Consider the following 12,659-nt stretch of genomic DNA (forward strand, 5'->3'; position numbering starts at 1 on the left):
AAGGACTAGCTGGGTGGACAATGTGAAGGTGGGGTCTTTTGTTTAAAATCCATCCATCACTGTAGTCTCCACAATGACAACAATTAATGTCCTGTCATTTGTTGGGGTTAAGGGGTGTGTCTGAGAGCACCTCTGGCTTGTCCTAAATCCTTAACCTCGGCTTTAGAATAGACTGTCCTTGCTGATCCTTAGACCTTTTTCTTGAACCATGGCCCAGCACAGATGTTGCCACAGCACTTAGAGTAGACACCAGCTTCACAGCTCTTACCCTGCCTTCTGGGAGTCGGGTGGAAGTTGTGTCCTGAGGGCAAGTCGCCAGGGTTCTTCAGGACAGTGGGTGCCTCTGGCCTGGCCCAACGCTTTCAGCACCCTCTGTTTATGGACAGCATCGGAAAGGCTTATGTGGGCTCCAAGGGAGAGGGAGACCAAGAGGCTGCAGCACCGCCCCCCCATTCCGCATGCAGGCCTCATGCTAGGGGTTGGGGTCACCTGGCTGCAAATCTCCCACTCCCACCGTGATGGCCTGCCCTTCGTGTCTGTGAAGCCTCTGGCTGGGCTTAAGCTTGGTGTTTTCTTCTGCTGTGTGGAGGGTGTCTTGGAAAATAAGAGCTATTGATGGACGCACCACCTGAAGAAGTCCTCAGGGGTCCCCCAATGATGATCCAGCCAACACAATCTGTCCCTGGGGCCTGCCCAACGGGGCCCCAGTCTGCCGGCCTCAGCAGGTAAAGGATGTAGGACTCAGGCTGAGGTGGGAAGCTTGGCTAGCTATTGGTCCCACCTGGATTTCTCTACCCTGAGTCTCTACCTCGGTCTTCCCTGGCAGTGCCAGTCCAGCCCTTTTATCTCTGTCTTGGTTGTTTTTCTCTGCCACTTCAATGACCCCTCCCCCTCCTACCCTAGACTGGTGTGACCTGCCAAGGAACAGTTTGGCCTAGGCATCTCCCTAGTCCCGCGGTCACACCAGGCTAGGCGATTGCGCTCCAACCCGGAACCATTCCTTGAATATATATGGATTTTGCTAGAGATACTAGGCTAGATTTTGGCTCCTGCAGCGCCTCCACCCAGATGTGAGAATTGGTTTTGAACCCTGGAGCCTAGGATGCCTCGGGCCACCACAGAACAAGGCTAGGTGGAGCCAGGCTGGCCAGGCAACTCTTCTCCTGTCCTTCCCTGACAGCAAACTTCATACATGTTGGTCCGTCCTGACAGGTCGTAACCCATCCCTCTCTACTCTGCACAGGTGGACCGGGGTGCAGTGGTCCCAGCCTGTGGCCTCCAGGATGCTCTTGGGGAAGGTTGGGAGAGAGGGAGGGAAAAGAACAGGGGAAGGGAAAGATTTCCGAGCAAGCCAGCACAAACCGGAGCAAGGGGGAGGGGCCCGGATGCAAATGAAGGTCGGTGGGCGGGGCCTGGATGCAAATAAGCTAATCGGAGCCCAGAGCCGTGCTAGCTCACACTCGGACTTCCCAAGCTCCGCGCGTGTCCCCGTCTGCACGTCCACGCCAGCGCAGCCCCTACCGAGGACACTCAGCCCGCCCGTGGATCAGGATGTCCTTCCAAGGCAAGAAGAGCATTCCCCGGATAACGGTGAGTTGGGCCCCCGCCCTCGCTGCGTCTGCGCCCCTTGCCCACGGCGGGAGTGGCTTGGCTTGCACGCTCAACGGACGACCCTCCCGGCCCTGTCCGTGAGTCCCACACCCGCTCCAGTCCCCAGTCCGGCGCCAGCCTTTTCTGCCCTCTCCTTCGCGCGCCGCCAGCAGCGGAGAGAGAGCTCTCCAGGCCGCGCGGAACCCGTTGCGCAGTAGGCGCACAGGCCCGCCAGCTCTCCGGACTCGGGTGATCCGCTTGGAGAGGCCGGGTGCGCGAGCGGCCTGCTAGCCGGAGCATAGGTGGCCGGCCTCCTGCTGGGTCTGGCGTGGAGCGGATGGGGTTCAAGTGGACATTGCCTGGAGCTCTGTCTCCAGGACGCCTGGCGGACACAGCCTTTGTTGGCCCGGGGCCTCAAGGCACTCGGACATCCGAAGCTGCTCCCAGAGCAGCCCGTGGCCATCTACCCCCTGGGCGCGCCGCTTTCGCTTTCGTGTCTCTAGCGCTTTGTCCGAGACAAAGCGATTTAGCCCTGGCTGCTAGATCTGGTGTCCCTGGAGACCCCGAGCCCCTGCACGAAGCCGGGTTCGGAGACTCCATGGAGAGGTGAGTACTAACTGACCACTGAAACCAACATCCCTACAGAGCCCCCTTTCAGCACAGACTTCCTCAATACAGACACGCAGAAAGTGGGAGGTCAGTGTGTCCACCCTGCCGGTCAGGAAACAAAGCCTTCCCAATGGGGTTGCTGGAAGCCTCAGGGGAATGGAAGGGGGGCTGGGATCAGCTGGACCAGGTCGCGGGCTCCGGGAGGTCTTTTAAAAGCTCTAGACTTGTTCTCATCTTAAGAGCTCTGGAGTCTAATCAGGCTGTTGGAGAGGTCAGCTCCCTAGCCTTCCGCGGGGAGTCCTCTTCTCCTATCAGAGGAACCAAAAGTAGTTCCTGCCTCTTGACTGCCTACTGTTCCTAGGGGTCCAGGCCTGAGGAAAATGTCCCATCAGCCAGCTGGCAGTGAGTAGAGATGGCTGTAGCAGTCTCCTGCCTAGTCAAGCAGTGTTCATGAAAAGAGAGAGGGCTCACTGGAATTCCCATTCATCTAGATGGTGTATATCACAGTATGGCTTGCTCCCCCAAACCCGGGGAACCCCAGAGTGCAAATTCTGGTACCTGAAAATAGGAGTCTAAACAAGGACCCCCAGAAATCAAGATTTCTGGCTCAGAGATTCCTCCTAAGGGCTGAGCTTTCCTAGGTTTTTCTGATAATGGCTCGGTGGAGAGGGGAAGAGGAGGGGTGTGGCCCAGAGTACCAGCCCCGCAAAGTGGGTGGCTGTTGTAGGCCTATGTAGATACTAACGCTTAGTGAGGCTAGCTAGTGAGCACTCAGACATTTGGAGAGAGTTTGTAAAGGAGCTGCAGCCATGCTAGGTATAGTCAACAAGCTACTTCTACGACGGGCCAGATGGGAAGTCCATTCAGCTTTGAGAGCCATACCATGACTGTCTTGTTTGAGGACTCTTGGGCAGGGTGATTTCATGGACAGGAATGGACCTATGAACTTCATTCATCTCTACATGCTGCAATGTGGATTTCACAAAATGTTGACAAGTCATTCTTTTCATCGTTTCTCCCAACCAGCTTAAAAATCATGTGTGGGTAGGGGGCTGCGTGATGTAGTCTGGGCTTAGTTGCCAGGCCTTTGGAAGACTGTGTGGTAGTGACAGAATAGGAGAACCCTGAGAATTCAGCCCAATACTAGGCAGTTGGTCAAAACAGTGGAGTATACAAAGGGCTCCCTGTCGTCCTTGTAGGCTGATAAGGCTGTACTTGGCACTCTCTCAACTGGTTCTCCTGGCCTCACACTGGTGTATAACAGAGCTGAAGCTGGCCTGAAGGTCTGGCTTGGCTGCCACATGGGCCACAGGAATTTGGGGCATGTAGCCAGGTTTCCTTGTTCAATGAGGAGTAGCTTCCCTGGCTACTTCACAGGAAGAGTTGGGGCTTGTAATGGGTAGGAAAGGGGCAGCCACAGGTTTCTTCTCCATCTGCCCCTCTGTTCCTTGTGTGTCTCCACTGTTTGCCACCAAAGCCAGGCCACTGATTCTGAGGTCCATGCAAGAGTTCCATCTGCAAGTTCCCCTTTCTGCCTGACTCCTCCCTCTGGGCTGGTCTTTGAAGTATCTGTCCTATGGATCCTAAGCAATGGAACCAATCAGTTTTATTCTCTGCCTCCAATTTCGCCCACAGAGGGCTTGCCTTACCCACCTGAATGTCTTCACACTGCATCAGAGCCTGGAGCCTCCTTATTCACCGCCCATCCCTTGTGCTCACCGGCTTTCTGTTAGTTCTGCCCATCGACACCCAGTCCCCATCAAATATGTTTGCTCATGCCCATGTCAGTAACACTGACCAAGAGCCTCTCACCTTCCCTGAACAACCTAGGAAGCCATTCAAGCAGCCATCTTGCTTCCCCTTTCCATATCATAATCAGTTTTCTTTCTGACAGCGTAGGTCATCTCTGTATCAGAAAGAATTAATCAAATGCTCCTGGCCCCAGTGTCATCCCATGGACTCCGAAACCTGTATATCTCAACTTGCCCACCTCTGATACCTGGTCTTCGTCTTGCTTTCCCCATTTACTGGAACCTTCATGTTGTTCTGAGACTTAATACCTACACAAGCTCTTCCCTGCCTCAGGATCTGGTGCAATCCTTTACTTCTGTCCCACCACCCTGGTCTCCAGTACTAGTTCCCCAGAGAAGCCTGGTGATGCTCAAGGCAGCCTGCATTCCTCTCACAGTTCTGTGACCTGAGCCTCGTTAGAGACATGCTGCCTCCATCTGTCTATACCGGGGTTGTAACCTCTGGATTCAAGTCTAAGATGTCTGGCTTCTAGCCCCATCATGGGCCTGTAGCACTCTGGTGTAACAGTCCAGCTCTGTTACTGCCCATCTACCTTTGTCAGTACAGGTGGAAGAGGAACATCCAGGTGCCTTATGTCAGGACTGGGAGGTCACCAGCCCTTCCCTCAGGCCAGCTTCTTTTTTTTTTTTTTTTTTGCCCCCTGATGGTCAGAAGGAAGATTCAAACATAGCCCACCAGACTTTCACCAGCACAGCTTTGTTCTAGTGTCTACACTTAGCCCCCTGCCTTCAGCATCTGCTGAGCAGTTAGTGCCAGGGCCGTGTCAGACCCTGCTATGAGTATACTGCTTTGGAGTACTATCAACGCACCTTTGAGTTGGCTCTTATGGCTTACAAGCCGCGTCAAAACATTTCTGTCACTCCAGGGAAAGACATTCCTAGTAGTCTAAGACGTCTCCCTCAGCGCCCATTGTTTTGTCTCTGTCAGAGCGACCGCCTTCTCATCAAAGGTGGGAAGATTGTGAACGATGACCAGTCCTTTCATGCTGATCTGTATGTGGAAGATGGTCTGATTAAGTAAGTTTCCACCCAGAGGTATTTGTAGATCTGTGTATGTGTGGAAGTTGGTTACCTGGAACTCAGGTGTCTGCTTAGAGGTGGAAATCATGCAGATACTCCCCCCTCCCCCCAAAAAAACCCTGTCCCTGGGAACAGTCCTTGAGACTCGATAATCATAAGACCTTGAGAAACACAATGGGTCCAGCGTCCGTGTAGCTTTGTGTTATCACAGCCTTTCTGGGCTCCTGGCGATGCTAAGCTGTTCACTCCTCTGCTCTATGTGCCAAGGAGCTCTAGTACCGGTCAGTCCAGGGGCTTCAGTGGAGGGCAGGAGGAAGCCATATTGGCACAGCACTGGGCTCTCTGCACCGCTCTCCCGAGATAGTGTGAGTTTTATTCTCTGACATCTGGGCAGATAGGTAGCCATCTGGCCTGCCTTTTCCTCTCAGGCAAGATTTCCAAACCTCACTTAAAGCCACTGCATGGAGCTAGCTTGAGTTCTAATTGGAGCTCTGTATGAACAGTGATGACTCTTTTTGTCGCTTTCAGACAAATTGGAGAGAATCTCATCGTCCCTGGGGGCATCAAAACCATCGATGCTCATGGCCTGATGGTGCTGCCTGGGGGAGTTGACGTCCACACCCGCCTGCAGATGCCTGTGATGGGCATGACCCCAGCTGATGATTTCTGTCAGGGCACCAAGGCGGCCCTAGCGGGTGGGACCACGATGATACGTGAGTGTGCGGGCAGCTTGCCAGATAATCATGAGACCTTGAATAACAGTGGCTCCAGCTTCCATGTGCATCTTTGTGTTATCACAACACTGAGTATGAGGCTGGGTTTCTGTAGATGCTTAGGCATGCTGGGACAGTGAATCTCCTTATTGCAAGAGGTGGTTTTTCTCAGTTCTGTTCCTCTGTTATGTCTCCATCTAAAACATGCTGGACATACCCTGGCCATTCCTGCATCTCTTTCTGGGCCACTTGCCTTGGCTCATTCTAGGATGCTGATGGGCTCTGGATAAATAGAATTGTGCCCACTTACTCCCCCTAGGGGATTGGCAGCTGGCCAGAAGCTGTGGTTTGGAAATCCCAGTGTTCTGGACCAGAGGAGCTGTGGCTGAACCCTGCCTTTGAAATCTGTTTGCAGTAAGTACTTGCCTGTGTCAAGAATTGAGGCTATGGTTTTCGAGACAGAACATTCACGCTTCCGTGTTTGAGCTCTCTCTGTGCACATCTCTGTAAGTGGCCTCATTATTACGCCCCATATACACGTGCTATATGCCTTCAGGATAGGAGGAAAGGGCTCATCCGTAAGGTCTGAGGATAAAGGATTTACCATATAAGTTTCTTTGTGCGCCTGGTACCCAGTAAGTCCTGTCCCTACTGCTACCAGGGGATAGACTCCTAGGGAGTCTGGGCACTTCACAACAACACCCAGCCATTGCTATACCCACAGCTTGATTTGGTTCACCTTCTCACAGACTGAAGGAAGACTAGCAGCAAGGTGACCACCGCAGGCGCCTGCTCAAGTGCATGTGGTAGCCCAAGTGAGCCAGCACAGCTACACTGTTATATGACCCGTTAGTGAGTGTCTCTGGAAACACAAACAGGATATACATAAGGCTGAAGCATAGGCTATGTTGTGCACGAGCCCATGCCTGGTTGGTGATCTGAGTGGTGTATGAGTAGAGTACAGGAAGTGTGGCCTGGAGACGAGGCAGCCATTGGTTCCTGAGGTGCACTGTTTTGTTTAGCAGCCCCTCTGAACTTTCTCCTGGCACATCCCGGGATTGGCCTGTGAGCAGTGTTTGGCTCTGGAAGGAGCCAGCACAGTGGCCACACACAGGAGTGATTTGGAACTATTTGGGCCTTGTGGAGTCAGCGAGGCCATGGAAACGGACTCAGTAGGAAGAGTTTTCTAGAAGCCTTCAGGTCCACAGGGCCAGCACTGTGGACAGCTGTAAAAACCCTGACCATCACTGCTGTTCCCCAGGAAGCCAAGGTCTGCTGGAAGTGAGGTGGCTTGAACTTGGGCTCCCCTCTCAGAGCTCTCCTCAGAGAGGATGGAGGGATGTGATCAGAAGATACCCATGAGCTAACCAGAACAGGGAAGGTAGCAAGACAGGACACCCACTGCTGTATCTTCCTCCAATCCCACTCTGGTCTCCAGAATGTGAACCCAAATCTCCCTTGGAGATAATAGTGGGACATCTTGGCCGGGCTGGGGAGCCTGGATAACTGTGCTGTTCCCAACAGTGGACCATGTGTTTCCTGATGCTGGTGTGAGCCTGCTGGCAGCCTATGAACAGTGGCGGGAGCGAGCGGACAGTGCAGCCTGCTGTGACTACTCCTTACATGTGGACATTCCTCGCTGGCACGAGAGCACCAAAGAAGAGCTGGAGGCCCTAGTCAGGGACAAAGGTGGGCAGCAGTGAGGGGCAGTGGTACCTGGGGGTCGCAATGTCTGCAGGAAGACCAGGGGATCCCTTCCAGAACCCCTGTGACTTGCTGCAGTCTGCCAGCCTGATCAGAAGGTGGGGATTTAGGAACTGAGTCGGAAAAGAGTCATCCAAAGTCAATTCTGCTTTCAAAGACTCTGGACTAGGTTCTCCTGTGCCGCGAACACATCCCATAATTGGATTTCCCACAGAAACTTCAGCAACCATGCTGTCTTTGGCTCTCTGTTTTTGTTTGTTTGTTTGTTTAAAGTGAGATGCCCCGATGACAGAGATGCAGCCACATTTCCCTCACTTGGTTTTTCTCTTAACAGGTTGTTTTAAGCTCTGTATTGACACTGACTCACCTGTAAGTAAAGACTTAGCTCCATTGTACACAAAGCCCTAAAGCTAAAACCACGGCAGGGTTTATGAGTGGGCTGACCAACAGTGGTATTGTCCTGGATGCATGTCTTCCACTGAGTTCCATGTGGCATCTGTAGCTCACAGAGGAGTAGGGCCAAGACACTGAACTTCCTGACTATAGAACCCTTGACACTTCCAAGGGACACAGCTGCCTGCTATGGACCCAAGGCCATCTCCTTGGGCTCTGGTTTCCAGAGAATGATAGTCCTCACACTGATGTCCTTTGGACCATAGGGCCCGATGTCTCCTCCACTTGAGTGTAGTGGAGTCTGATCTCCAGCTTGCCGTTAGAGCCTCATACCTCTGAACAGGGTGTCTGCAGCGCTCCCTCTCCCTGTCACGATTGCCTCCTAATCAGAAACTGACATCACATGCAGGTCATCACCTGGGAGGGTGGCACCATTTTTCCCAGGGTGCCCCAGGTTATTTCTAGCTAGCAAGGAGATAGGGCCCTGGACTGGGTGGGCTTGGGGCTACCTTCAGGCCCCAATGGACCTTCATCAGTCTTGGTCCTGGGAAGTCCTGAGCAGATTCTAGTTGCCCAAAAGTTGAGAAGGCTCAGCCTTGCTCTTGGTCAGGTGACTGTGGACATCACCCCTCCCCCTCCTATGTGTCTGAGGTCCCAGCCTGGAGACTTGCATTGCCCAGCTCAGAGTATCAGGAACATGCGCTGTGAGTTGTGGTGTGGTGAAGCAGGACTCAGGACCTGTAGGCAGGTGACATGCCAGATGGGCCGAGAGTGGCTCCCCCCAGCATGCCAGGCCTGGCTGCTTCTCCTGAAGAGAGAGGATGGGGCATAGGCAGCATGCCTGATACACTGCTCTGTGCCTTGCAGGAGTGCCTGACAGTTGGTGGTGATGATAGTAGGTCTATTTTTCCTCATGTACCTACTGGGTGAGCAAAGCATTCCAAGCTTGGGGTGTTGAGCAGCAGTAAGGGAGTGGCTGAGACACAGCCAACTCTATTGTGTGACATGGCTTGTTGATGGAGAAGGTTTGCCTGCAGGAGGATGCTATGGCAGCCAGTGCAGCTTCTGTGGGAGAATGCTGCTGTCTCAGGGCTCCTCTCCTGGTGTCTGAGCCTCTCTAGCCTCTCTTCTAGGTGTGAACTCCTTCCTGGTCTTCATGGCATACAAGGACAGGTGCCAGTGTACTGACGGTCAGGTGAGAGCAGGGTTCTGAGGGAAGGAGTCAGTGGGGTGCCTTGGGCTGTTGCTGGAGAGACGACCCTACAAGCATGGAACTCTGTCTCCACAGATATATGAAATCTTCAGCCTCATCCGGGACCTGGGAGCCGTGGCCCAGGTGCACGCAGAAAACGGGGACATCGTGGAGGAGGTGTGAGAGGCTCTGCTGCCCACAGGGTCGGCTGGGTGGGTCAAGGTGACTCCTAATATGTGGGGCCAGTGAGGAGACAAATCTGGGTGGAGACAATGAGACCTGTGACCTCTGTGACCCTTGGATTCCTAAGGAGAGGGGGGAATGTTAAGTCAAAGGTCAAACAGCCTATGAGTGAGGGAGCCGTAACTCCCTAAACCAAACCATAGCTGTGGTATTAGGAAAAACATAGGGTTTTTTTTTTTTTTTTTCTCCCGTCATGATGGTCACAGATCTTACCAAAGTACTGCTTGGAAGAATGCAGGGTCAGGAGGGGTAAGGGACGTGGCTGCCTGTCTTGGGTCAGCCTTTCCCAAGTCTGCTCTGCTCTGGTTTCTTTGTGGTTGTTCTGTTCTGGGAGGCCAGGGGCCCAGAGCTATGCTCGAGGTATGGGGCTTGTGAGCCAGGCACTTCATATCCAGGGCTTGGGATGCTCAGGGCTGGAACAAAGCGTTCTATTGGTCATTTAGGAACAGAAGCGCCTGCTGGAGCAAGGCATCACTGGTCCTGAGGGTCATGTGCTCAGCCACCCAGAAGAGGTAAGTCACCTTCTTCTCCATCTATACCATCTCCCCACCCCGACCCCCAGCGCTGTGCCAAGTTGGCCCTGCTTCATGGCCTGAGTAGTACTCTGCTCATTTTGTCCTCATCCTGCGGGGCTTAGTGCCATGACCCTCTGCCTACCCAAATCATTTTAACCACTTCTCACCCCACAGCCCTTACCCCGAGGCAAGAAGGCAGTGCACTTGGGCCCTGAGAATTGTGTGGGTCAACCCAGATTCTAGACACTGAGGCCTCACTGGGCCCTTGCTCCAACAGGGACGCTCCAGTGCCTACAGTCTCCTAGGTGATCTTGGGTGTCCCAGAACCTATCTGGTCAGGAAATCTCGGGCAGGGCTTACTGTGTTCTGATTGGCCTCTCCCTTCACCATCTTCAGGTAGAGGCCGAGGCTGTGTACAGAGCAGTCACCATTGCCAAGCAGGCCAACTGCCCACTGTACGTCACCAAGGTGATGAGCAAGGGCGCAGCTGACATGGTTGCCCAAGCCAAGCGCAGGGGTGAGTGCCAGCGCTGGCTTCCCATATGTTCCTAGCCTCCCAGAGCTCTGCTGACAACTGAGGACCTCCAGGTGGTAAGGAGACAAAACCCAGTGGAAAAGTAGGCCTCTTCACAGGGCACCTGCTTATGTTAGTCCCTGTGATAAAGGCTCAAGGGACATTTAGGAGCCCTGTGTCCCCATGAGGGATGGGGCTGGACCCTAAACTCCAGCCTTGTTAGAGTAATAACTGCCTACTAGGAGTTCTTAGCAAACCAGGGCCCTGTGTTTCTGTTCCCAGGGGACCCAAGGGCAGAATTATGAATATGCACCAGAGAGGGGTTCTCAGTTCCATAGGAGGGCTCATTTCCATAGTTGTTATGGGTTCAGGAGCCGGGATCCACATCCCGAGAGCCAAGGGGCTCCATGTTCATAGCACTCAGACTATCTAGGGTCAGACACCTATGTACTGGCAGGTCCTTAGCTGTGTTTGGCATGGGCTAGACCATGTGTGGATCAAGAAAGGCTGTGAGTTCAGAGGGCTAGGGAAGCCCCAGCAGTCACCAGGGCACTGGAGAGGGACAGGATTGGGGCATAGGACCAAGGTCATGCATAAAAGAGGCAGCATGTTCAAGAACAACGGAGGATCTAGTATCTATTCCCACACCCAGGCTCATAGTGAGAACCCATTTTCTAACCCTGCCTTGATTGAGACTGTGAAGTCCCTGAGGTGGAAGTGGAAGTGGAAGTGGAAGTGGACAGCAACAAGTTTTCTTCCCAAAGATTGGCACAGAAACCCATGATGTTTACAAGGGAGAGGTTTACCCTGGAGTTTAACCCCTCCTCCCAAGATTCTACTCTGCAGCAGGACCAGTCCCCACCCAACTCAGAGCCTGGTGCTTTCCCATTCCCTTATAGGAGCAGCCTCAGCCTAGTTCAGAGATCTGTCACAAGGCCTCTCTGAGTCTGAAGTGACAGGCTTAATTAGTCACGTTCTATTCTGTGGTCTAGCTGGAGGGCCCAGCAGCCGGACCCTTAGCAGAGGCTGTGGGTACGGAAAGGATCAGTGTCTCAGCCACTATATCTCCCAATGAATCACCCCACAGGGCCAATGACTAGCCAGGGGCCCCAGAAAAGAGGACAAGCTCTCTCTGGCCATGAAAGTAAGGACAGAGACTCAGGCAGTATGAGACTCACGGTGTGCTCAGGCTCCTAGTGGGCACGGGTTAGTGAGGTCCTGCCATAACCCTTGCTCATTTTAGGGGTGGTCGTCTTTGGGGAACCTATCACTGCCAGCCTGGGCACCGATGGCTCACACTACTGGAGCAAGAACTGGGCCAAGGCTGCGGCCTTCGTCACTTCACCCCCTATCAACCCGGACCCTACTACTGCAGACCACCTCACCTCTCTGCTGTCCAGGTGAGCACTCAGACCACCAAAGCTCAGGTCAGCCTATGGTCTCCAAGCCCGTGCTTCCTCCAGACGTCCCCAGAGGAATCCCGGGCTTCTACAGGAAAGCTAGCTGGGGAACTATTGGGCTCTCTGGTCCCAGATGAGGTTCCCCATCCCTGTGCTGCCTTGCCCTTGGCCCCTCACGATTCTGTTCATGCCCTCCATATTATGCCCACCTTGCCCACTCTCTCCCTTCTGTACAGAAGTACCAGCTCAGGTCTCTTCCATAGCCTTGGCTGGCTGCCTAGGAAGCTGGAGCTGACCCAGCTGTGGTCAGTTCAGAAGGGCCAGCCCCTGGCCCACTCTGACCCTGGCTTGTTCTCAGTGGGGACCTCCAGGTGACAGGCAGTGCACACTGCACCTTCACTACTGCCCAGAAGGCTGTCGGCAAAGATAACTTCACACTGATCCCCGAGGGCATCAACGGTATAGAAGAGCGCATGTCTGTGGTCTGGGAGAAATGTGTGGTAAGTCTAAGGCTGGGGAGATGGGGGTGACGCAAGGGCTGTCAGTAGCATGCTGCAGGAGGTCTCCACCACCAGAACTTGTGTGTGAGAGACCAGCCTTATCCCTCCAAGCCTTAGTTTAGCAGTGACGGCACCTAGACACCTAGTCCTTGGGACAAGTCTGTCACATTTATGGATTCCCTACCATGGAGATTAATGACATATTCATCATCCTGCATGCCATAAATAGGTAATTGTTTCATGTTAATGAAGAACTTTAAATTTTAAAAAGGGATTCATTTATAGCCAGGCAAGTGATACAGGCTGTAGTTCCAGCACTCTAGACGCTAAGGCAGGAGCATTTAGAGTTTAAAGTCTGCCTGAGCTACACAGCAGAATCGTGTTAAGGGAGGAAGGAAGGAAGGAAGGAAGGAAGGAAGGAAGGAAGGAAGGAAGGAAGGAAGGAAAGGAGGGAG

General features: G+C 53.4%; 1 protein-coding gene across 1 annotated transcript in view; it reads left to right on the top strand.

Moving 5' to 3' along the window:
- The first annotated feature begins 1,435 nt into the window (after positions 1 to 1,435).
- Positions 1,436 to 12,659, top strand: part of Dpysl4 (dihydropyrimidinase like 4) — a 16,832-nt gene continuing 5,608 nt past the window's right edge. The window contains exons 1-10 of the mRNA XM_021196306.1: positions 1,436 to 1,590; positions 4,939 to 5,027; positions 5,559 to 5,743; positions 7,268 to 7,432; positions 8,974 to 9,035; positions 9,129 to 9,209; positions 9,719 to 9,787; positions 10,187 to 10,307; positions 11,548 to 11,704; positions 12,063 to 12,204. Of these exons, the coding sequence (XP_021051965.1) occupies positions 1,552 to 1,590; positions 4,939 to 5,027; positions 5,559 to 5,743; positions 7,268 to 7,432; positions 8,974 to 9,035; positions 9,129 to 9,209; positions 9,719 to 9,787; positions 10,187 to 10,307; positions 11,548 to 11,704; positions 12,063 to 12,204 (1,110 nt within the window). The 5' untranslated portion in view covers positions 1,436 to 1,551. The remainder of the gene's footprint in view (positions 1,591 to 4,938; positions 5,028 to 5,558; positions 5,744 to 7,267; positions 7,433 to 8,973; positions 9,036 to 9,128; positions 9,210 to 9,718; positions 9,788 to 10,186; positions 10,308 to 11,547; positions 11,705 to 12,062; positions 12,205 to 12,659) is intronic.

The sequence above is a fragment of the Mus pahari genome, chromosome 1 (genome assembly GCF_900095145.1).
Source record: "Mus pahari chromosome 1, PAHARI_EIJ_v1.1, whole genome shotgun sequence".
NCBI lineage: Eukaryota > Metazoa > Chordata > Mammalia > Rodentia > Muridae > Mus > Mus pahari.